Source organism: Coregonus lavaretus (genome assembly GCF_964263955.1).
Source record: "Coregonus lavaretus genome assembly, chromosome: 12".
NCBI classification, from domain to species: Eukaryota; Metazoa; Chordata; class Actinopteri; order Salmoniformes; family Salmonidae; genus Coregonus; species Coregonus lavaretus.
The window spans coordinates 17,155,882-17,180,386 of NC_139999.1; the positions used below are offsets into that span (position 1 = coordinate 17,155,882).

General features: G+C 42.4%; 1 protein-coding gene across 1 annotated transcript in view; it reads left to right on the plus strand.

Moving 5' to 3' along the window:
• Positions 1–24,505, plus strand: part of LOC311138345 (forkhead box protein P1-B-like) — a 233,455-nt gene that overhangs the window by 204,336 nt on the left and 4,614 nt on the right. The window contains exons 8-17 of the mRNA XM_084173014.1: positions 2,389–2,477; positions 2,661–2,774; positions 7,254–7,341; positions 8,811–8,894; positions 16,962–17,172; positions 17,333–17,409; positions 18,114–18,215; positions 20,974–21,095; positions 22,037–22,106; positions 22,258–22,424. Coding sequence (XP_084029140.1) covers positions 2,389–2,477; positions 2,661–2,774; positions 7,254–7,341; positions 8,811–8,894; positions 16,962–17,172; positions 17,333–17,409; positions 18,114–18,215; positions 20,974–21,095; positions 22,037–22,106; positions 22,258–22,424 — 1,124 coding nt within the window. The remainder of the gene's footprint in view (positions 1–2,388; positions 2,478–2,660; positions 2,775–7,253; positions 7,342–8,810; positions 8,895–16,961; positions 17,173–17,332; positions 17,410–18,113; positions 18,216–20,973; positions 21,096–22,036; positions 22,107–22,257; positions 22,425–24,505) is intronic.

The window sequence follows — 24,505 nt, forward strand, 5'->3', positions numbered from 1 at the left end:
AGAGAGAGGAGAGAGAGAGAGAGAGAGAGAGAGGGATATGGAGAGAAGGAGAGAGGGAGAGAGAGAGAGAGGGAGATAGAAAGAGATGGAGAGATGGAAAGAAAGAGAGAGAGAGAGGGAAAGAGAGAGAGATGGAGATAGAAAGAGAGGGAGAGAGGGAGAGAGAGAGTGAGAGCATCCTTCTCACAAAGCATTTGGCCCACTTACTTCCCAGCAACCATCAGTAACCACAGCTCAGGGACTTCAGCTCAGCAATCTGTTAAAGAGATAAATAATCTGATTTGACACGACACGCCCCTCTCTTGCCTTTAATTTGTCTTACACACGTAAAATTATAATTAAATAATTTAGGGGTAAACCCTTGATTGGTGGGAGAGAGGGGAGAATGGAGTTGGGGTCTGGAGAGCCCCAGGGAGGCCACAGAGGAGCAGGCAGTCATCAATACCCACTCTGTTAGATGATAGACCGTGTTGTGACTGGCTTTCCAGACAGGCCATGTCCAGACTCTGACCCAGCTTGGTAGAAACATCAATCCTCTCTCTGTTTGCTACCAATAATCACACTGAGTGCCCAAGTGTACTCTATGGTCCCTAGGATCATGCCTTGTTGATGATCTAAGTCACCTTCCTCAAAAACAGACAGATTGTGTACAGTGTGCTGGTTGTGTTTTTTGCCGGCAGTATGGTATGCCTATGTGTTGTTGGTGTGTACGGATGAACAACACCTGGAAGATTCAGCCATGTTACGTCTAGGTAGAGGAGCTTTTTGTTCCTATTCTGTACAGGATGCAGATGACATGGTTTCCCTCATTGCTGTTACAAGATCATTAGAGTTATCTTCCCCCAGGCAGCCTGACAATAATAGCATCCTGACAGATCTGCCCAGGGTGCAAGTCACATTTAACTCCACTACAGGATCTGAGAGAGAGAGAGCTGAGGAGAGGAGCTGATTTTTCTCTCCTAGTACTGAATGAGAATGAGGTCACAATAGGGAGAACCCCCCAGAATCCCAGGCACTTCTCCTATTACCCTAATGTAGCTCATTTGGTGTAAATTCTGTCATTTACCACTGTTTAGTCATCTGCTGTTTAAAAGGGCCTTTCTGCTGCCAGCTCCTTCAGAGTTCTGTGCTCACTGACTCCCGGCACACACTCCACAATTCAATATCTTATTAATACAGAATTTACCAACAGGGCTACTCGGAAAGAATATAAAAAGCATCTTTAAATTAAAAGTCAGCGCTACATTCACCAGTCCACACATTTTCTTGTTAAAAAGTCATTATAATATATCTTCTATCATCTATTTATTAGCTGTATCAAAACATAGGTCTTAATGCATATGCATAATTCATTTAAAAATATATATTTCAGATTTTTTTTATGTTAAACATATTCATGAATGCTTCACTGCTCTCTAATTGCAATGCAATTATCACATGTTATGAACAATGTGAACTCTTAAGCAAGTAATTATAACACAAGAAAACCTGTGACGGCTCTCTTGAGGTACAGCTTTGCTAACATCTATACAAATGAGATTAATCTGAACAACAGCGTATTTTAATCCTGAATTGAATTGGCACACCCCGATTAGATTGATTTGTTCCTTTATTTTATAATGAAAAATTGCTTCTTTCATTTTAATGCATTGCAGATGGATGCGTTAGGAATGGTTCAATTGTGTGAGGGCTTTTTAACAGTCATCTTTAGGAGAGTAAAATACACACAGAGCATCTCCATAGACTAAATCCCTAACGACGTTACTGTGGGGATTTGGGTCTAATGAATGTTCCCTTGCCCTCTTCCTTCTCAGCCAGTATGTAAGCAGCAGTGGTTTGCTAGACTAGAGGGCCACTAGAAACACAGGTGGTAGTGATATAGGACAGTCCCCCAGGCTCTTGTAGCTGAGACGTGTGTGGCTTGTACAGTGCCTGTGTCCATATGGCAGACTGTCTCGTTCTCTACACGCGCATGCCTCTGCATCGTACTGTTTCGACTTGCAACGCCATATGAAAGTTGTTGTGTGGTTTGTTTATCGGGACTGTCCTGGTATTTACAGCTGATGTTGTGAAGCCGTAAGCCTCTCCTCAGATGTGCGCGTTTGGCCCATGCTGACGTCGGTTGGTCCGTCCGTCGATCGGTAAATAAATTGTTAGCAGACGGCAGTGTTTGGTGTTTACTGTTTGTGCTTGACGGGAGGCTGGCAGATGGATTTGCGGGCTTCCTGTTGTGGGAGCGGTCAGTCTGTTCCTCCACGTGGGTCCTGGGAAAGGGTTCAGCAGTAAGGTCTTAGGGAACCCCTGGCTGCCTGGATCAAAGTGGGCTGCTACTCGGATCACTGACACTAAATAATTACATATTGATTGGTTTTGGATCCCTCTCACAAGGACTGCCCCTACGAGGGCCGCCCCCTCCAGCCAGAGAGGAAGCAGAGATCACAAAGCTACACTGATTTCACACTGCCCGCAGTTCAAAGGTCAACTCAAGGACAAGCTTTTGTGTTGTGACAACACAAGGGGAATTCTCTCCAAACCCATCAACATCCTCAACTTTAAATGGTGTACTTCTGTAACATGCCATTGAAACATTGTTCGCACTGAGACTGTTAATAAGTAGGAATTATTGTATGTGACTCTCTCTCTTTGTCTGTCTCTTACAGATCCACGCTAGACGACTACCAACTGTCTCACCACAGTCACCCGCTCTATGGGCACGGGGTGTGCAAGTGGCCTGGATGCGAGGCAGTGTTTGAGGACTTCCAGTCATTCCTGAAGTAAGTTTCATAGCTTTTAGGCTGCATCTCTCTGCAGTCTGTTCTGTTTTCTTCATCAGACATTCCAGTGTCTTGTCTAAGTTCCCCTTCCGCCTGGCCCTCTTCTTGGGCCGATTAAGGCTCTGTTTCCCCTGGGGCTTAGTGACACTACAGGTGCAACGGGTTGTTATTTGTGTGTGTGTGTGTGTGTGTGTGTGTGTGTGTGCTAGGTGTGTTGTTGTGCCTCTCTATGATAGTGATGGGGTGTGGTCTCCACTGGGCCCTGCAGGGGCCTCTAATTCCTGTGATAAGTGCAGTCCCCATGGTGATTCAGGCCGTTTTTCCCAAACAAACAACGGGATAATGTTTATCTGTGGCAGCCGACACTCAGGGTGCTCCGCATGTTTGTCCTTGTCACTGGACAGGGATGTGTGTGTGCCTTTGCTTTCCTCACTCAGCTCTTTCAGTCTTTCTCTTGCTTTCTTTCTCTCTCGCTCTGTTTGCTTTTCTCTTCTCTCCTGCTCTCTTTCTTTTACACTTAATCTCTTTTTGTCTCTCAACTGCCTCTTTCACAAAACTTTCCTAACTAGCTGTATATCTATTTCACGCCTTAATAACAGCACCAGAACTCACTTATTTTCACGTCTTGTACTTAGTCAGATTCAGTAGTTTACTCATCAACAACATCAATCATAACCATGCCCACTGGACCCTCTCAAACTGAACCAGTCTCAGGGTCTTTGGCTTCTTCTCCTAATTCATATCCACTTGGAACTGGGCCTTCGTTGTACTGTATCGTCCCCTTTTAGGCCTGACCCTGGTTCACTAATCAACCTTGTGGGCAGTGTTCTATGGGTAATCCAACACATAACACCAGCATGGCTACAGAGACAGAGGATGAAAACATCTGTGCTGTGGCAGCAGATCAATGGGTGTCTGTCGCCCTGGATTAGTGGCACTTTAAACAAGATATGACACAATTCCATTATCCTGGGCCTAGCAGCCAGGGCACACAGAGGTCCCTCACAAACACACAGGAGATAGGTGGAAGCTTTACGGTCACTTACAGTTCTGCTGTTCCTACTCTGTGTTTAAGTTCTCATTTCATACTATGCAGCCAGCCACTTCGAGAGAAGGTGGTTTTAAAAAGTGTCCTAAAATGTTTCCAGCACCACAAAACACGTTTGAAATCATTTTTGATGATAATAATGTAAGCTACTTTGGATTTCAGTGTACCGAGAGAAATCACAGAAAGTTTGTGTCTTTTTTTAAAACTCTGTTTATAACACATTTTCACCAAGTTGCTCATTACAATTTTTTTTCTCCCTCCACATTTCAGTTTTGTGAATGTCTGCTTCAATCCATCACTACGTATTGTATTCTGACATTCTTTATAGAAGAGAGAGGAATTACAATCTGTGCGCCCGGTAAAGCTCTCCTTAGAAAAAAGTATCTAAGTCACTCTGCTATGTTTTTACAAGTGTTTTTATCAAGGCAACAGCTTGTTTACTTTAGTTGCCTGCCTAAACTGCTTGGAACATGTTAAGAAAACATTTGAAGAGTCTCCACAAAGCCGCCTTTGTTTAACAGCAGGCAAGAGAGCGAGCTGCTCACCAAGGTGTTAACTCTCAAACCCTTAAGCACTTCATGAAACCCAGAGACTGATACTTAATCCATGTCTCCAAGAGAATCACAAATACAAACAAATAAGAAATCGGGCATATGCTAATAACACCTTTATAAATGATTGTTGGGGCGGATAGATATGGTGGAAGTGAACTGGAGGAGACAGTAGAGACAGCAGAACACTGAGTACTGTATAGGAGAGTGGGAAAGGTGAGGAGGACTCTAACGTCAACCAGATTTCAGCTCGCCATGCCAACAGTAACAACTAACACGGGACTGAAATGTTGTTTTAAACTGTGTGTGTATTTATTATGTCTTTTAAAGACAACATTGCATACCTACATGCACTATCTTGATAAATAAAAAGGGCAAAATCCTATTCCTGTTTTCAATTCAGTGCTGAGTGGGGTGGGGTCTGGTTCACAGCAGAGATTGGTGAGGGTCAAGAACCCCTCTTCAGTGACCATTCAAAGGTCACAGCCAGTGAAACACTGCAATGCCCTCTAGTGCTGCACCCTCTGCCTCTCTCTGTCACTCATAAAACTAACTGACTCTCATACCTGAACTCTCTCTGAGAATTGCTTAAGAAAGAATAGGCTATTTGGTGGATATTACTTGTTTTGTAAAAAAAATTCATATTTCAACATGTGTCCTAAAAAATGTCTCTAAAAAATCAGAGAAAAAGTATTATTAAATATTTAATACTTAAAAAGCAGGTTTTAACTGATGTGCAAACCGTTTTATTAAAAAACAATGAAAATAGACATTCTAATTTACACAATGGTCAGCTATATGGACATATGGCATCGGGCTGGTCCAAAGTAGTGGGTCTAGTGTATATAATTAAAACCAGTAAAAAAGGAAAGCACCCTAAATTATATGTAAAAAGCTGACTTTAAGGAATGTCTATTTAACTTGTTTTATTGTGGCAATTTACATTAGGGACTGTCATCCTGCCAGAAAGCTTTTAAAATCTGCTTCATTTAAAGTACAGAAAGTGACACATGCCAACATTCATAGTCTCTCTCGATGTCAATTCCCTGTATCCCCAGCTAGCTCCCTGTGTCCAGACGCTCTTCGTAGGGCTGCATTAGGGACCATTTGAATATTTCATTTTCTATTAATTATGCACTGTGACTCCATGTCATTAGAATAAAAAAAGTATAATTTAACAAAGGATGAAGAGAAGCGAGGTGCATGGCTTCGGTGAACAGAGACATTCTAAAGCTCATCACGTAGGGTACCTTCATTGAAAATGCAGTCTATGCATTTGTTGAAACGTCTTTACTTTTCTTTTAAATTTTAGTAAGACGTTCTGAAATGTTTACGAGTTTCAATGCCCAACCTACTTAATTAAATTGACTTTTATTTAATTCAGATAATTGTAAAGCTGAGAGTGGACACCATTGATTACAGCAGCCATGGTTATCATCTACGCTTTCCTTAGATATGCCTTTTCAAATGTCCGTCTTTTTGTCAAAATAATACTAATGAAATAGTGAATATATATATATAACACGGCCATCTGAAAAGCAGTGTATTTTCCATAAAGATTTAAATTCCCCAAGGTTGAAAATAGCCCACTAGAAGCGAAACCTTCACATCCAAGCAGAATGCCATCCATTTTCCATCCCTTCACATATCTCTGTTTTGTGTGTGTCTGTGTGTTTTTTAATGCACAAACGTGTTGTCTGTATGTTAAGCAATCGGCCCACAACAAAACTGCCAGGGAGGCCTTTAGATTTATTGAGCCATCATATCAGCCCGGCCTGCCACTGCTTCTGCACCGGTCAGGTCTGGCTACATTTGATTTGCAGTAAATGACAGAAAAAGTGCATTTGAGAAGGCAGGCACGTCGCACACCATTCCTTCCTCCGCCGGCGCTACTGTGAGCGCGTAGAGGCATGCCTAGTGACAGTGACCTATATGGTCACCGAAGATGTGATATAATTTATGATATATAATATATTGGATCCATTAGCGAGCATAATGAAGTAGTGAAATGAAAGGGTATTTGTGAAATCAGTTCAAACATCCTGCTCGGATTATGATGAAATGATTAATGAAATGCCCCTGCATAAGCATTTTCAAACAGTAATTCATGCGGAGGCTGATAAAAATCCTCCAATCATATTTCCTTCACTCGTGAACCTTATCTCTACCATTTTATATAAATCACGGAAAAAACCCTGTCTGCTGCCGGGCAAGCTACTTATTTAGATTAGTTATAAGCGTGCAGAAAAAGAGAACATCTTTGCAGAATAAAATAATCATGCATAATTATATTCATAATTCAAGTTTGTGACAGATTCCATCTATCTTCTTCTTGTTGTCCTTTACCTTTCCTTCTGGCTTCATTTGTGATCTCTAAATCTCTATGACATAATTAACTGAAAAAGACACCAAAATAAGGAGAATGTGCCAACCAGATAAGGATGGTGCCATCTTTAAAGAGAAAGGGTGCACACTGAAGCACTGCATAATTTACTAAATTAATCCAACCTGAAATTCTTAAGTCATTTTTCTTATCTATGAAGTTAAGTTTGAGCAGATATTGCCACCTCATGAAATATGGATTCCGTTCTTCTTTGCTTAAAGGAGTATTCATTTTCGGGTAATGCAGATATTGTTATACAAATCCTGGTAATATTTGGGTAGTTTTATACTTCTAGATCTGCACAGTATTTACCCATTATTATATGTACGTCTGTACAACAGCCATTCCTACGTTATTCCCACAGTACCCATACAGAGAAATTACTAGATCACGTAATCACATAAAGCATGATAGGATTTGTGTCAAATTGTATAAAAGGCTACAGTTTAACCATGTGAAGACACACTGAGCTGAGAAGCTTTGTTTTCTCTTCTCAGGCATCTCAACAATGAGCACGCCCTGGACGACAGGAGCACAGCCCAGTGTCGGGTACAAATGCAGGTTGTACAGCAGCTGGAACTACAGGTATTGTCTCCCGTTTTGTTTTCGCCCAAACATTTGTGGCTCCTTTCCTGACACTTCCTCCGTCTACTGCCCCCTCCTTATCTCGCAGAAATGAACCATGGGTCACACATGGAGGGGGGTGGAAGAATGAAATTATTTTGTACATTTGTGAGTAACCAGTCATTAAAAATGTGTTATGTATGCATGACAGCCAGGCAAAGATATATGAAGGGCCCCGGGGCTAAGTAGAGAAGATAATTACATTTGGAATTTTACTGGGTTTTAAAGTTATTTATTACTTTTAACTGTTTGGCACCAACAATAAAACACAACGATGGGCTTCCTCAGTGTCGACTGGGTTTATTGGAATAGAAAGAAATATAAATATTTCTCGCAAATAACGGTGATCAGAGATATTAATGTAGTCATCAGTATGAGTGGCCTGATAGGCACTTCTTCCCTATGAGGGACCCTGGGAAATATGCATACAATATGTACATTAAGTATAATGTACATTAAGTATGCACTTATGGAAAAAGGGATGGTACGCTGTTGGTCCATTAGTGTGTGTTGGTAAGGGTCTGTGGAGAGGTGGGTTTGAACACTTTCTAAGTGGTCACCATGAAACCCTCCCTTCTAGGCTGGAGTCGGGTGTCTCTGGGGAAGGTTTGCACATGTTTTATTACAACTGAAAGATAGACACAACAAACCATGCCATTAACTAACTGTTATTTTTTTCTATTTTTTTGTTGCTAAGCAGGCATTCTAACCAATGGCATGTTTATGTATAACAGATTATGTGCTGTATACATTAGACTTAGGGTACAAAGCAATCATGATTAACAGAATGTTAACCTTGAACGATGAGGTTACAATTTCAGTTCCTTAAGCATTACACCACACTACCGTCGTACTCGTTATTTCCGCTCTGGTTGTGTGTCATTGAGCGCAACTCAAAGAGTGAGATTTTATCAGACACGTCCTCCTCCTAACCCAGCAAATCTCTGTAATCTGACCTGGCAGCTACTGTAAAACAGAGAGGACAGTTTAGGACATGCAGGCAGATCCCGTTTGTTATTGGCAATGGGACACAGATTATACAGATATTCTATCGTAATTTGACCTGTTTCTCAGGAAAATAATCCTGCAGCAACAGGAAATGTGAACTATTATATGGATTCTAATTAATCTACATTTGTGTAGGGGTTGATACATTTTTCATTAGGGAAAATTCTCTGTGACAACAGAGTGATCAAATTAAGACAGAATATTTGTAGTTTAACCTTGAAGAAGAGACATCGCCAGGTAGACTCGTGCATGAAGACTAAGGTATTAAAATACACAAAGGTTTATCATCACATCAGCCTAGAATATTATAAAACTACTTCCTACTGGATATATGACAAACAGTGAGAAATAACATAATGTGTTACTACAGAGAATTAGATTTTTGTTCATAAAGAATTTTGTTTTTTTCCTTCTCATTACAGCTAGCGAAAGACAAAGAGCGTCTGCAAGCCATGATGACGCATCTCCACGTCAAATCCACGGAGCCCAAACCCACCCCACAGCCAGTGAGTAGCAGCTCTGTCATGTGCCTGTTTTCCTTCATCTTCTTCTCTCATTTGTCTAATTGCCTCACATGTATTTATTAATTTATTTCCTCATCTCTTTATTTATCTGTTAAAAAAAGCAGCTGCTCACTTGAGAGGAGCCATTAATATTGTTTTGATCACATATGTTGACATCCCAGATAAAATGTTGTTCTAATGATTAACTCGGAGCACATGGTATTCAGTAGTGCCTGAACTGGTGTTGGTATGAGCAGACAACATAGACCTCTGTAGCATGGTCCTTTGTAGCTCAGTTGGTAGAGCATGGCACTTGGAACACTGGGGTAGTGGGTTCGATTCCCGGTACCACCCATATGTAAAATGTATGACTGTAAGTCGCTTTGGATAAAAGAGTCTGCAAAATGGCATATATATATATATATATTTTTTTTTTAAATAGATGTTTCTTTTAATTGAAACATCTCCTCAACGTCTTCAATTTGTTGTGAACATAGCATACTGTTGATTCCACCAAATAAGCTTCAGAAATACATCTCTCAAATTAATGGCTGTTCAATTCCTTATCTTGCCACATTCATCGGACCATAACACCGTCCCTATATGTCATCATACCATGTAACTTACTGTTTAATCCTTATCTTATAGGCTGTGCCACTTAACATACAGTGTACATATAGCTGCTATTTTGTCATGTTTTAGAAGGAACCCCATTACCATGGTTCAGTCATTGTGACAGTTCACTCATAGTGCCTAAAGCATGAGGGCCAATAAACTGTGGGGCTGAACACAGCGGCACACACACACACAAACGCAGAGGCCCTCTCCTCTGACGAGTTCCTTCCAAAGCCACAATCATTTATTTCCAGTCAGTCTCTGTACGGCGCTCCACACAGCACAGGAAGGCAGTCAGGCAGTCAGGCAGTCAGGCAGTCAGGCAGGCAGTCAACATAAAGCTCCTGGAGATGTAGAGTGACAATAGGCTGCCTGTTGGAGCTTTGCCTCTGTCACACACACTGATTGTGTAGATTAGGCTTCGGAATGAGGGCCTGACACAGGGACATTTGTAGGTGAAAAGTGGCTAGGGCAGCAGATAGCATCTTGACTTCTCTACTTCTCCTCTCCCCTGTGTCAAGGCTCTGTGTTAAAGCTCTGGGGGTGACACTGCTTTTATAGAAAAATCAACTCCCAGCCGTGTCCAACGGCAGTGCAGTGCATGCTAGTAGCTGCTATGATAGGCTATGATAAATGTGTCTAGCCATGGTGTGGCTCGGTGGCTGGGTCAGTGGGGGAATCCACAGGTCAGGGCCTGAGTCTCAGCTGGAGCTCTCAGTTAGACTAGAACTAGAGATGCCCTCTGAGTTAGACCAGGGTTTAGACTATAGACTGAGTTAGACCAGGCTTTAGACTATAGACTGAGTTACACCAGGCTTTAGACTATAGACTGAGTTACACCAGGCTTTAGACTATAGACTGAGTTACACCAGGCTTTAGACTATAGATTGAGTTACACCAGGCTTTAGACTATAGACTGTTCAGAAATGAATGTCTAATTTATTCGCACCAAAGACAGCAAGTGAAAGACAAAACATTACAGATAAAAACAGTGTGCAGGTGAGGTTGGAAACCCAAAAGGGCTGATATGAAAACCACACCACAAAAAACGAATATACAAATATAAGTACAAAAAAAGTTTGTTTAATCAGTTCAACAGAGCATACTAATAATAAATTACATTATATAGTAAGTATACAAGAAAAAATGTGTGTGTGTGTGTGAGTGTGAGAGTTAGGCTACATGGAGGATACTACTGGGTAGTTTGGTTCATCAGGCGGACTCCCAGTCTTCGCTTGATGTTATTGAGGGATGATGATGATGTTTTGGCAATGTGAAGATAGGAATTCCAGAGTATGGAACCTCTGTATCTGCTAGAGAATTGACTATGTGAGGTGTGGCAGTGGGGAGGGTGAAGGTTATTGCTGTGTCTTGTGTTGTATGCATGGGTTTGGGAATTAACCTGGAAGAATCCATTGAAGGGTTTAAGTAGGTTTTGGCTTGGGCGTTATACTGTATATACCGTATACCGGGGTATTTGGGAAAAGCCACGGAATGGTTTTTGAATATTTGTAGCTACTTTTTAAGTAAATACCTGCAGTCAACTTGTGCAATAGGTTAGGAGATAAAGAACATTGCTTTCTTCATTTCATCTGTCACATTATTATGTCGTTTACGGTAGTCCCCATTCACGTGTCACGTGGTGTTTGTTTACAAGCACACAATGACCAGAGACCGGAGCCTTGTGAGTCACTCACTGTCATGCAGCATGCGCCAGGTGATCTAATTACAGTATGAAATTCACAACTAAATGTTTGCCAGCTAGATATCTTATAACTATTAAGTTAACTGGCTAAAATTAGCTAAATGCTCTGCAGTTGTGCATTTGGTTTGCTAATTTAGTAGCTAGCTAGCTATTTACTTGTATACTTGTATAGTTTAGGTCAGAAACTATACAAGTTAAGCTCGTTAGCATTTAGTTAGCATTCTCTATGAGGATTCCTTAGTACTTGTTAGCATTTTGTTAGCGTTCTGGTAAGTGACGTTTTTTGGGCTTTGAATATTAGTACTTTTTAAATAAATACCTGCAGTCATCTTGTGCACTAAGTAATAGATAAAGCAGATCGCGTTCATCATTTCGCCCGTTAGATACATTTTCATTATATAGCTTTTTCATTATGAAGCTTACTGGAACTAGTTTCCCAAAACAGCGGTTTGAGCCAGTCACGGGTGTTTGTTTACAAAGAAGCACAACAAGCAAAATGGGAGCTTTGTGAGGCGAGTCACTCCTGCAACCCAACTTAAGTGAGGTGATCAAGTTACACTTGTATGAAATTCACTACTAATGTTTGCCAGCTATATATCTTATAACTATTAAATTAACTATCTAAGATGTGCAAAATACATTTTCTCCAGCTGGGTTTTGCTACCTTGCAAGATCAAGCTGCTTGGTAACAGCAGCAGAGACAATCCCCTCCTGGATTAAGATCCCTGCTGCCTAATATTTGTTTTATGTGTGCTGCAAACTGCGTTTTGAGATACTTGCATAACTTTATGAGCTGGGTTGTCTGTCCTAGTAGTAAATGCATCCACTCGTTAGCATTTACCTAGCTTCCGCTATGAGAATTCCTTTGTACTTGTTAACATTTTGTTAGCATTCTGGTAAGTGACATTTTTGGGGCTTTTTTTACATTTGAAAAAATGAAATAGCGCCCCCTGTGTGCACTATCGGTAATGCCATGTATCCCGGGATGGCACAGGCACGGTATGAAGGTATGGAAATCTGGATACTGCCCAACCCTAGGTAGGCTGTCTGGGAGGTATGTGTATTTGTAGATGAAGGTGCATAAGTATATTAATGTTGTAGATAGACAATATATTGAGTCTCTTAAACAGAGGGGCAGATGGATCCAAGTAGTTAGATGAGGTGCCAAATGTCTTCTGTGTGATGAGTAATTTGTGTAGGTAGGAAACATATGTATTGGCCCAGACAATATTGCAGTAAATGAGATATGGGTAAATTTAGCTGTAGTATAGTGTTAGGAAGCGAGCCTGATGAACCAAACCACTAATCTTTCTGATGATACCAACGGACTTCACCACTTTGCTGCAGACAAAGTGAATGTGATCTTTACAGGACAACTTTTCATCAACTAGATCACCTAGGAATCTAGTGAATGAAACCCGGTCCATTCCATTCCCACCAATTGAGATTCTGGCATTTTTTAAAAACAATATTTCTTATTTTTACCAGTGAATACAATGAAGTTAATTTATTTTTTACATTTAAAGATAATTTGTTTATCTGGAACCATTCAGAAAACTTGGCCATTCCTGAGTTGGCTTCATTGATTAGTGAATAAAAATTATTGTGTGATAAAATGAAGTTGGTATCATCAGCAAAAATAATGGGAAGTGCGGATCTTGGATCCGCAGATTTATAGAGGGGGATAGCTTTGGCAGTTTTCAAATCTTTAGGAACAATACCAGTTTCCATTGATTGATAAGGAGCACATACATATATATATATATACAAAGGTATGTGAAGACCCCTTCAAATTAGTGGAGTTGGCTATTTCAGCCACACCCGTTGCTGACAGGTATATAAAATCGAGCACACAGCCATGCAGTCAAATGGCAGTAGAGTGGCCTTACTGAAGAGCTCAGTGACTTTCAATTTGGCACCGTCATAGGATGCCACCTTTCCAACAAGTCAGTTTTTCAAATTTTTGCCTTCTTAGAGCTGCTGTAAGTGCTATTATTTTGAAGAGTAAACGTCTAGGAGCAACGGCTCAGCCGCGAAGTGGTAGGCCACACAAGCTCACAGAACGGGACCGCTGAGTGCTGATCGTCTGTCCCTGGTTGCAACACTCACTGCCGAGTTCCAAACTGCCTCTGGAAGCAACGTCAGCACAAGAACTGTTCATCGGGAGCTTCATGAAAGGGGTTTCCATGCCAGAGCAGCTTCACACAAGCCTAAGATCACCATGCGCAATGCCAAGCGTCGGCTGGAGTGGTGTAAAGCTCGCCGCCATTGGACTCTGGAGCAGTGGAAGCCCCTAGTCTGGAGTGATAAATCACACTTCACCATCTGGCAGTACGACAGACGAATCTGGTTTTGGCGGATGCCTGGAGAACACTACCTGCCGAATGCATAGTGCGAACTATAAAGTTTGGTGGAGGAGGAATAATGGTCTGGGGCTGTTTTTCATGGTTCGGTCTAGGCCCCTTAGTTCCAGTGAAGGGAAATCTTAACGCTACAACATACAATTACATTCTAGACGATTCTGTGCTTCCAACTTTGTGGTAACAGTTTGGGGAAGGACCTTTCATGACAATGCCCCCATGCACAAAGCGAGGTCCATACAGAAATGGTTTGTCGAGATCGGTGCGGATGAACTTGACTGGCCTGCACAAGCCCTGACCTCAACCCCATTGAACACTTTGGGATGAATTGGAAGGCCGACTGCAAGCCAAGCCTAATCGCCCAACATCAGTGCCCGAGCTCACTAATGCTCTTGTGGCTGAATGGAAGCTAGTCCCCACAGCATTGTTCCAACATCTAGTGGAAAGCCTTCCCAGAAGAGTGGAGGCTGTTATAGCAGCAAAGGGGGGACCAACTCCATATTAATGCCCATGATTTTGGAATGAGATGTTCGACGAGCAGGTGTCCACATACTTTGGGCATGTAGTGTATCTACAGCACACGTCATACAGTACACTTCCTACATAAATAGGCTAATTAACAGTTAGTCCTAATTAAATACATAACAAGCATATACTGTACATACACAGTGTCAACTGAATATGATTGAATGTATTCCTTTGAGCTTGTTTGGAAAAATATATAAAGACAGAATACAGCGCATAAACAGTGTGTGAGCGTGCGTGTTTGGTGCGCTTGATGCGTATGTTTTTGTGGTTGTCATTGTGTGGTTGTGTGATTGTGTGTCTGTAGTTGGTGTCACTAAGCATTCTTGTCAGAAATCTGACCTTTTTGCAGTACATAATTAAAATTAAGGAGGGAATTTTTGTTTATTTTCTTTAGCAGCTTGGCGAATCAAAGCCAGTATAATTAGATCACCCATTACCATTTAATTAATTTCTGTGTGAAGTCTAATTTTGTCTCTGCACTGGAGTGAGCCCAAATGCTGAGGGAAAGAAAGGCTATTACCAGGCTGTCTGGCCTATTGTTGAGGGCCACTCACTGTTTATGGCTGGGGAATATGGATGAAACATGAAACAAAGACTGCTAATCAACAGGAAAATAAGTCAGACGTCCAGTCTATTGATAGTATTGTGTCAGAAAACAATAAACCCAAGTGTGATTTATTTGGCTCTTGATTTAGAATAACACACTCGTACAGTAGTGAATTTACAGTATACATTCATGTGCTTTCAGTATTTGTGTAACACATTACAGATGTAGGATCTTAATTTCAGCCAGTTTGCCCAAATTAATCCTGCAGCAACAGGAAATGTGAATTATTATGTGGATTATAATTAATAGACATTTTTGCAGGATTGATCAAGTCTGAAATTTGAAAGTGGATATTACAAACTTCAGAGGCTTTTTTAAATACACTACAAGTTTTACATTTTGCATTGCAGGAAAGTTCTCCTATAACAGGGTGATCAAATTAAGATCCTACATGTATTTGCGTAGAACTCTGCCAAAAGGCATATTCCAGCCTCAGAATTGTAAATAAACATTACATGTCTCTCTATATACTGAGTGGCGCAGTGGTCTAAGGCACTGCATCGCAGTGCTAACTGTGCCACTAGAGATCCTGGTTCGAATCCAGGCTCTGTCGCCGCCGGCCGCGACCGGGAGACTCATGGGCGGCGCACAATTGGCCCAGCGTCGTCCAGGGTAGGGGAGGGAATGGCCGGCAGGGATGTAGCTCAGTTGATAGAGCATGGCGTTTGCAACGCCAGGGTTGTGGGTTCGATTCCCACGGGGGGCCAGTATAAAAAAATATGTATTCACTAACTGTAAGTCGCTCTGGATAAGAGCGTCTGCTAAATGACTAAAATGTAAATGTCTATTGGTGCAGAAAAAAACATACACAATTCCTTTGTTTTAGCATTGCAAATCATTACAAATACAAAATATACAATTAATTTAAAAAATCACACTAGCCATAACCTGGTTAAGTCAATGCCATGTCAAGGATGAATTAAGCAGTGGTGCCAGCCATGCAGCTAGCCTCAGATTTCTTTATTATATACCTGTCTATCATATGGGGCCATCTCAATGGTAATGACTGCTAATAGGGTTGTGGTCATTGTGTGGCCGTGGAGGATCCATGTGATGAGGGCTGAGATGTTAAACACTGTCTGTTCACTTTCACCTGCAAGCCCCCCGTCTTCCCTGTGTCACCACTGTCACCCACAACCATTATCAGCAAAAATTAGACATCTGATACCTTCAAAGCAATTGACAGCCTTGACATTTCATTAATTTGTTAACACAATTCAGAAATGATTGTCAAAGAGGAGACGCCTCCTGCCCACTCTCTCTCTTTCTCTCTCTCTTTCTCTCTCTCTTTCTCTCTCTCAGTTTTTTCCTCCCCTCTTTCCTCCTAGACTGAAGTGGTGTTTAATTTGGAAACTGGCCTCCTTCGGCAAATTAGCAATTAGAACAATTTTGTGGGAATATGTATATGTGTCATTAGTATTCCTGCAAATTAATAACTGGAGCAAGGGGTCAGGCTAGAATTTTCCACTTGACTGCTGCTCCACTGTGGAGGCTTGGCAGTGTTTGGAAGCAGCCACAGCTGCTGGAAGCCATGGTATACCTTTGGAACACTTGGCTTAATTAGTTTACCTTGTAGCCATTATTACTAATATCTCTCCCCACTCCCTCCTCACACCCCACCCCTCGAAAGAACAGCAACCCCTCTCTCTCCCCCTGTCTACAAAATATTCCAGAGCCATCTTGCGCCAGCCAGCCCTGATGATGGGGTCATTTAGATACAGCATTTAATCATCACATCACCTCCATAAGCATCTCCTAATTAGAGTCCTTACAATACAATTTCAGCTTGTAATTAGTCCAGATTGTCTGCTTTCTCTACGTGGCTTATTAGTGGTTGCTCAGCGGCAGGTGAGAATCTCACTGTCTTTTGTCAGGGCTGTTAGTGCCGCCCATCTCCCCTCACCCTTGCCAGTCTCCCAGCGGGGGGGCGGGATTGGTTGAAGTGTGTGGGTGTGATCTGCCAGCAGATCAAACAAAGGGAGGAAAACAGAGAACAGGGAGCTGAGCTGTTAGGGAAGGAGGAGGAGAGGAGAGAGATCCATGAGGAGGAGGTGGAAGAAGTGAAGGATGGAGGAGGAGGGTAGGAGAGAGAATGAGCAGGATGTTTAACGAACGTTCACGGATCATCCTCAGGGTGGCCCATAATTAAAGCTGTGATCAGCCTAGCCAATGAGGTGTCTTGAGACGCTGGGTAATTAACGAGCTCTTGTCTGTCTGTCTGTGTTGTGTTTTGTTTTGTTTACCCTCCCTCCCAGCTCAACCTGGTGTCCAGCGTCACCCTGTCCAAGACAGCCCCCCCTGAGGCCTCGCCCCCCCTGAGCCTGCCCCAGACCCCCACCACCCCCACGGCCCCCCTGACGCCCCTGTCCCAGGCCCACTCCGTCATCACCCCCAACAGCCTCCACCACAGTGTGGGCCCCATGCGCCGGCGCTACTCTGACAAGTACAACATGCCAAACTCCCCAGGTACTGGACACATATAGCCCACACACACACACACACACACACACACACATCCAATTTCAAATCTATCAGACTGCAAATGGAAATGTTGTATCTATAATAGCTACTGACTATGGCTTTTGTCTATGTTCGTCTGTATGTTGTGTTTGCTCCCTTTGTACAGATATTGTCCAGAACAAAGAGTTCTACATGAATGCTGAAGTCAGACCTCCCTTCACGTATGCCTCATTAATACGCCAGGTAAGGATCCTCTGCTCGGCTGGCTCTGCTCTGGGCTGGTAACTTGTAATGCATTTAATCTGTCACTTAAAGGAATAGGGCCTTTAATCTGCTTCAGTGGCTTCCGTCATTAACAGGACAGCAGATACATATTCAGCCAAGACACAAACTGCTTATATTTTCTCTATCCTGCCTTGTTAAATTTCAAATACAATTTAGACGTGCAGCGGAAGATTAACCATCTGCAAATGAGTGCAAGAATGCGCTCGGGACTCCAAAAACAGCCATATATAACAATTGCTTTTGATTAAGCATTACGGTGGATGTGATTATGAAATTCATTTCACACAACAGTAGGGATGAACCTGTTCTAAGATGGCCAGTCAATTATCGGCCGGCTCGCAGTAATCTGTGATCTCAGGAATTAATCTGAGCCTGGCATAATTGCTGGCCTGTAATCTGCCTGAGAAATATTTTCGCTTCCCACAATTTACACTGCCAATATAAATATATTCAAATTGCGAGATTTGAAAGGGAACCAGACAGTTCCTTAAACAAAGCGAGAGGGTACAGATCGTGCACATAATCACATGGACAGACCATGCACTGTTGTCTGTGTTCTTTCAGGAGAGCACACACAACCTGCATGCCACTTGTGAATAACAGATTTTTTTTCAGAGGGAACAAAATGTTGAATGTTGTTTCTGTCTCTTGGTCTTTTCCAGGGTATCCTTGAATCACCGGAAAAGCAGCTAACACTAAATGAAATTTACAACTGGTTCACACGAATGTTTGCATATTTCAGGCGCAACGCTGCAACATGGAAGGTAAAATCAGTCTTCACTTTGACTTCCTTAGACAAATATAAAGGGCAGGGACTGTTGTGTTGATCTTGTGGAGTTATACTGAACAAAAATATAAACGCAACAAGCAACAATTTCAAAGATTTTACTGAGTTACAGTTCATATAAGGAAATCAGTCACTTGAAATAAATTCATTAGGCCCTAATCTATGGATTTCACATGACTGGGCAGGGCTGCAGCAATGGGTGGGCCTGGGAGGGCATAGGCCCACACACTTGGCAGTCAGCCCCAGCCAATCAGAATGAGTTTTTCCCCACAAAAGGGCTTTATTCCCCCCCCCCCCTCAGACGATCCCAAAGGTGAAGAAGCTGGATGTGGAGGTCCTGGCCTAGCGTGGTTACACGTGGTCTGCGGTTGTGAGGCCGGTTTGACGCACTGCCTAATTCTATAAAACGACGTTGCAGGCAGCTTATGGTAAAGAAATTAACATTAAATTATCTGGCAACAGCTCTGGTGGACATTCCTGCAGTCAGCATGCCAATTACACGCGCCCTCAAAACTTGAGACATCTGTGGCATTGTGTTGTGCGACAAAACTGCACATTTTAAAGTGGCCTTTTATTGTCCCCAGCACAAGGAGGTGCACCTGTGTAATGATCATGCTGTTTAATCAGCTTCTTGATATGCCACACCTGTCAGGTGGATGGATTATCTTGGCAAATGAGAGAAGCTCACTAACAGGGATATAAACAAATGTGTGCATCAAATTTGAGAGAAATAAGCTTTTTGTGCGTATGGAAGATTTCAGGGATTTTTTATTTCAGCTCATGAAACATGGGAGCAACATTTAACATGTTGCGGTTATATTTTTGTTCAGTGTAAAAGATAGTCAAATATATCAAGTTTAAATGCAATGAATGAGCCATAACCCAATTCATAACCTTGCCCCATTTATTCTATCCAAATAGAGCCACTCCTAACACAAACACTGTCTGTTACCTCACAGAAAAATGATGAGGGAAAATGTGCATTCTTGTAAAAAATCCCCAGCTATATTTGGAGATGTTTTGGTGGTGGGTGGCATGGGTTTAACACACCAATGTGCTGCCAGGGACTCTATAAAACGACGTTGCAGGCAGCTTATGGTAAAGAAATTAACATTAAATTATCTGGCAACAGCTCTGGTGGACATTCCTGCAGTCAGCATGCCAATTACACGCGCCCTCAAAACTTGAGACATCTGTGGCATTGTGTTGTGCGACAAAACTGCACATTTTAAAGTGGCCTTTTATTGTCCCCAGCACAAGGTGCACCTGTGTAATGATCATGCTGTTTAATCAGCTTCTTGATATGCCACACCTGTCAGGTGGATGGATTATCTTGGCAAAGGAGAGAAGCTCACTAACAGGGATATAAACAAATGTGTGCATCAAGTTTGAGAGAAATAAGCTTTTTGTGCGTATGGAAGATTTCAGGGATTTTTTATTTCAGCTCATGAAACATGGGACCAACATTTAACATGTTGCGGTTATATTTTTGTTCAGTGTAAAAGATAGTCAAATATATCAAGTTTAAATGCAATGAATGAGCCATAACCCAATTCATGACCTTGCCCCATTTATTCTATCCAAATAGAGCCACTCCTAACACAAACACTGTCTGTTACCTCACAGAAAAATGATGAGGGAAAATGTGCATTCTTGTAAAAAATCCCCAGCTAATATTTGGAGATGTTTTGGTGGTGGGTGGCATGGGTTTAACACACCAATGTGCTGCCAGGGACTCCTGGCCGAGACCCTCCCACAGAACTTAAACTGAGAACACCTTATTTATTTTCCTCTGGGCCACACACACACAGGCAGACAAACCCCAGAGAAAAATAGAGGGGTTAAAACGAGAGGGCAGACAAAAAGGAGAAGGAGAGAAGGAGTAAGAGAAGAGAGAGAGTGATGAAGCATTGAAGGCTACCCTCATAAGGCAGAGAGGGCCTGTAGTGTAGCGTATCCACAGTGCAGCTGTGAGTGAGACCCCCTAGCCCCCCTCCATGGCTCACTGTCCTCCCTCAGCTCTCTAACTGCCTGCTTCCCCTGCCGCTGACAGCCTGACCATAGGGGCACATTTGAGTTATAAACAAAAATCCAACACTGTGACACACTCCTGCATATTGGCGTGCGTGCACACACACACACACACACCTACTGTATACACTAGAGTTCACACAAACACTCAATAAGGTCCAATACATTTACAGAGTTCTAATCTCATGTGTCAGTGATTGGTTTATTTAAAAAAGGTAACCCGCATACTCTACAAATGGTCTTATGAAAAAGCTTATAATGTAAGCCAACAGCTAAAGCTTTTGGAAATGTGTCTTCTCCCTTATTGTTCAATTGTAGGTAAGGTCATAACTGAAACTGACAAGCCAAAGAGACTGGTTTATTTGATCAAGGTCTTTGTTCAGTCTGGGTTTTTGTTTTCAAGGTCTTAGTGGCTCTTTTCAAATGGCTCATCATAATTTAAGGCTCTGTGAATGATATTTTTAAAGGATGTTGATTAAATGAAACTGTATTGCCATAGTAACTGGAAAATATTTCCACAGTGTTTTTCTCATTTTAAACTTTACAGCCGACAGATCACTGATACTTGAAAAAATGTACAATGATGTCCAGGTTATGTCATGTATGTGCCTGTCTATATGTTTCTTCTCTGAAATGAAATGATTAGACATTTTCCTGTGTTGATATAATTCTTCTCTCCCTTCTTTTTTTTACACCAACTGCAGAACGCAGTCCGGCATAATCTTAGTCTTCACAAGTGTTTTGTGCGAGTAGAAAACGTTAAAGGGGCTGTGTGGACAGTGGATGAACTAGAGTTCCAAAAGAGAAGGCCACAAAAGATCACTGGGTAGGTCTGACATCTCTGGCCAACTCTCACGTCTGGCTGGTTGTGGCTCTATGGGAAGAGGCTGCTCCATCTCATTGTCTGTGTCCCACGAAGCCCCCCAAAGTCCCCGCTTGCTTTGGTGTGCAGCATCCCCCATGCTTTCAGTATTCTGCCCCTGGTGTCGCATCATAACCAACATTGGCTTGTACTGGTTTTCATTTTGATCCTCACCCTTTCCTCCCTTGTCCCCCTGTCTGTCCATGTGTATGTCTGTCTGTCCCTGTGTCTATCTGTCTGTCTGTCTGTCAGCCCTGTGTCTATCTGTCTGTCTGTCTGTCCCTGTGTCTATCTCTCTGTCTGTCCCTGTGTCTGTCTGCCTGTCCCTGTGTCTATCTGCGTGTCCCTGTGTCTATATGTCTGTCTGTCCCTGTGTCTGTCCCTGTGTCTATCTGTCTGTCCCTGTGTCTGTCTGTCCTTTGTGCTGTTGTGTTGTGGTCATTGCATCTGCATCTGGCTGCCCTGCTACTTGTCTCCCGCCCAGGGTACCAGTCGCACCAACCTTTCCCTGCATAAGTGCTTTGTGAGAGTAGAGGACGAGTTTAAACGCGGCCGCCATATACAGCGAGGCCGACCTCGGAAATACACCGCTGTTGAGAACTTTGATGAGCTGCTAGTACAGTAAGAACTTCTGCCTGGCCCACCCCGCCTCCTGAGCCCCAGCTCCCCCCAGACCTTCACCCCCCTACTACCTGCATGCTCTGCCTCTGTGTTCCCATCATGTCTCTGTGTTTAGCGCTTCCTTTTCATGAGTTTAAAAAAACCTCCTTCCATCAACTTGTCTTGTCTTCCTTACAATGAAAACAATGAATTGAAATGAATCTCTGTGTTTTTGGTGTGTGATAAAATTACCATTTTATTAAATGAAATATGAGCATTTTCTAAACTAAAGTTGTTGTCTGCAGAAGTCCAGCCTTAGTGAAAAACATCCAGACCAGCTTGGGCTATGGTCCGGCTCTCTCTGCAGCCTTCCAGGTAAATATGAATACTGTCTCAGTATCAAGCTCTCTTGACCTTTTACCCTTTTACTGTGAGGGGAAAGAAAGGCAGGAGGGATGGAGGGAAGCTGAAAAGTGCTGACAGTTCTCTTCCGTTTCTCTGTTTTAACACTGTGCATGCTTTTCAGGCTTCAATGGCAGAAAACAATATACCTCTATACACTACTGCTTCCATTGGAAGTCCTACCCTCAACTCCCTGGCGAATGCCATCCGAGAGGAGATGATTGGAGCGATGGACCATGGAAACAGCAACGGCAGTGACAGCAGTCCAGGACGCTCTCCTTTGCCAGCTATGTGAGTGGCTCCTTACTTTCTATTTACAGTAATCTGTTTAAGACTGAAGGGAAGGAATGAGTTTCAGCTGGTCTCCACTGATTCAAATAGATCCCAAATAGAATGGATTTGAGCAAACACATTTTTTTATCTAGCATTTTAATATCCCCCAAAATGCCTTAGAATTGGATATTACATGTAAATAACATATTAAAGGAACATGAAACAATGCTAAAATGGATAAAAATATATATAAAGAGAGGATGATATTGGCGCGGTTGTATGAAAGGTCAGAACCGGGCCTTCCCTGAAAAAGGAAACTCCACCTTCTAGAAGGTTCTAAAGCCAGGCAAGGCCAGGAAGAAAAGACTGGAGCCCTCTGTTATATCAACACAAAGTTTATAAACTCTCCTTTATTACGGTTAAAAAATGTGTCCTACTGTCTGCTGAGTCCCGCCATAATCACCCCTCCAATTCTTTTACAATATTTACAAAATGCCAGAACGCAAAGTGACAGAGCTGATGTCTCCTCCACACTGAAATACGAGTTAGAACACATTCAAATCCCTCTCAGCCGTCTAAAGAAAAACAACAAAAAATCATAATTAGTCTAGGAGAAATAGTCCAAGATTCCCATGTAGGAAAACGGTGGTCTGCCTGGAAACCGCAGTTCCCTATTCACTTGTTGTATAGCACTGTCTGCTGTGTTGTTTGAAGCCTAAAATAATACGGGGCAGGCAGCATCGTTTCCAGATGTGGGGCAGACCACCGATGTGCAGCTCTGCTAGATTTAGGGATGGCCCCATAAAATGTCTGAGCTAGAGGGAAATTATGCCTGAAAACATAAAGGTGCAGTAATGAGCTTGTGGCGAAATGGAGGAAAGTGCCATCCCTAATCACTGTGAACATAGCTTTGGGCATCGCTCTGGAACAGGAAAGGCAGAGACAGGATGGGTGTGCTGGCCCAAAGGCTGTCTCCTCTCTCTCTCTCTCTCTCTCTCTCTCTCTCTCCCTCTCTTTATCTTGAGGCTGATGAAGCTCATTTACTGAGCTTTTTCACAATGACTGTATGTGGATAAGCTTTATATGAGTACAAAATGCATCAGAGCATTCAACTTCAGTGTATTCGCGCAAAGCCACATTTCTTCTATCTTCTATGAAACAGCACGCCTTCAAACAAAAGTTCAGGTTTACTTGCTAGCACCTCTATCGCTCTAAAGCCAGCTCCCTCTTTTCTCTCCATTCTCCAAGAGACACACCTCACCCAAGCTACAGAATCACAACATCCTCATCCCACACAAACCAAACCTGGCTCATAGACCCAACGTCTCACAGGTCTTCACCTGGCGTACAGACAACAGACTGGCTATTTACATTTACATTTACGTCATTTAGCAGACGCTCTTATCCAGAGCGACTTACAAATTGGCTATGTAGTGGCCCAGGCCGTACATGTGTTTACCAGCTGCCTAGCTCAAAGCCCTGCATGGTGTTAGATGGAGTTAGGTTTTTACTACAGAGAGGAAACTAGGGCTGTTCTCTTTTACAGGCTGACTATAATCAGGTATCCAGACCCAGCCAGCTAATTAGCAGTGTGGAGTCAGCATGCAGTTCAATAGCATAATAATAACAATTTCATGTTTGCCCTGCAGCCAGGGATTGAGACCTGAGGCGATGTGACTTGTGAAGTTACTTTGATCTGAAACCAATAGAAAAGCCTACTTTACTTTTTCCCCTGTTTTATAATCACACCTACAGTAAATGTGTCAGCTCATTAGCATAGAAACGTCTCCATCAAAAAAATTGCATATCACGTAAGACATTTGTGCATAAATAAATCAAATGAGTCTGGGGGGACAGAGAACATGCTTGTCCCTGGTCACTGTTCAAAATGGGCTCAGCGTCTCGTACTGACACCACACAAACTCCCGTACAGCACAGTGTTGGCACCACAGGTTAGAATGGGAAATATCCTGCAGCTTCTCATAATGTTTTAATTTTTTCCCTCCTCTCTGCTCTATTCATGCCTCCTTCCCATGCGCTTTATTCCTGCGGTGTTTCTGTAATGAGAAATTTGGCAGATCTCGTCTCTTTAGAGCCCC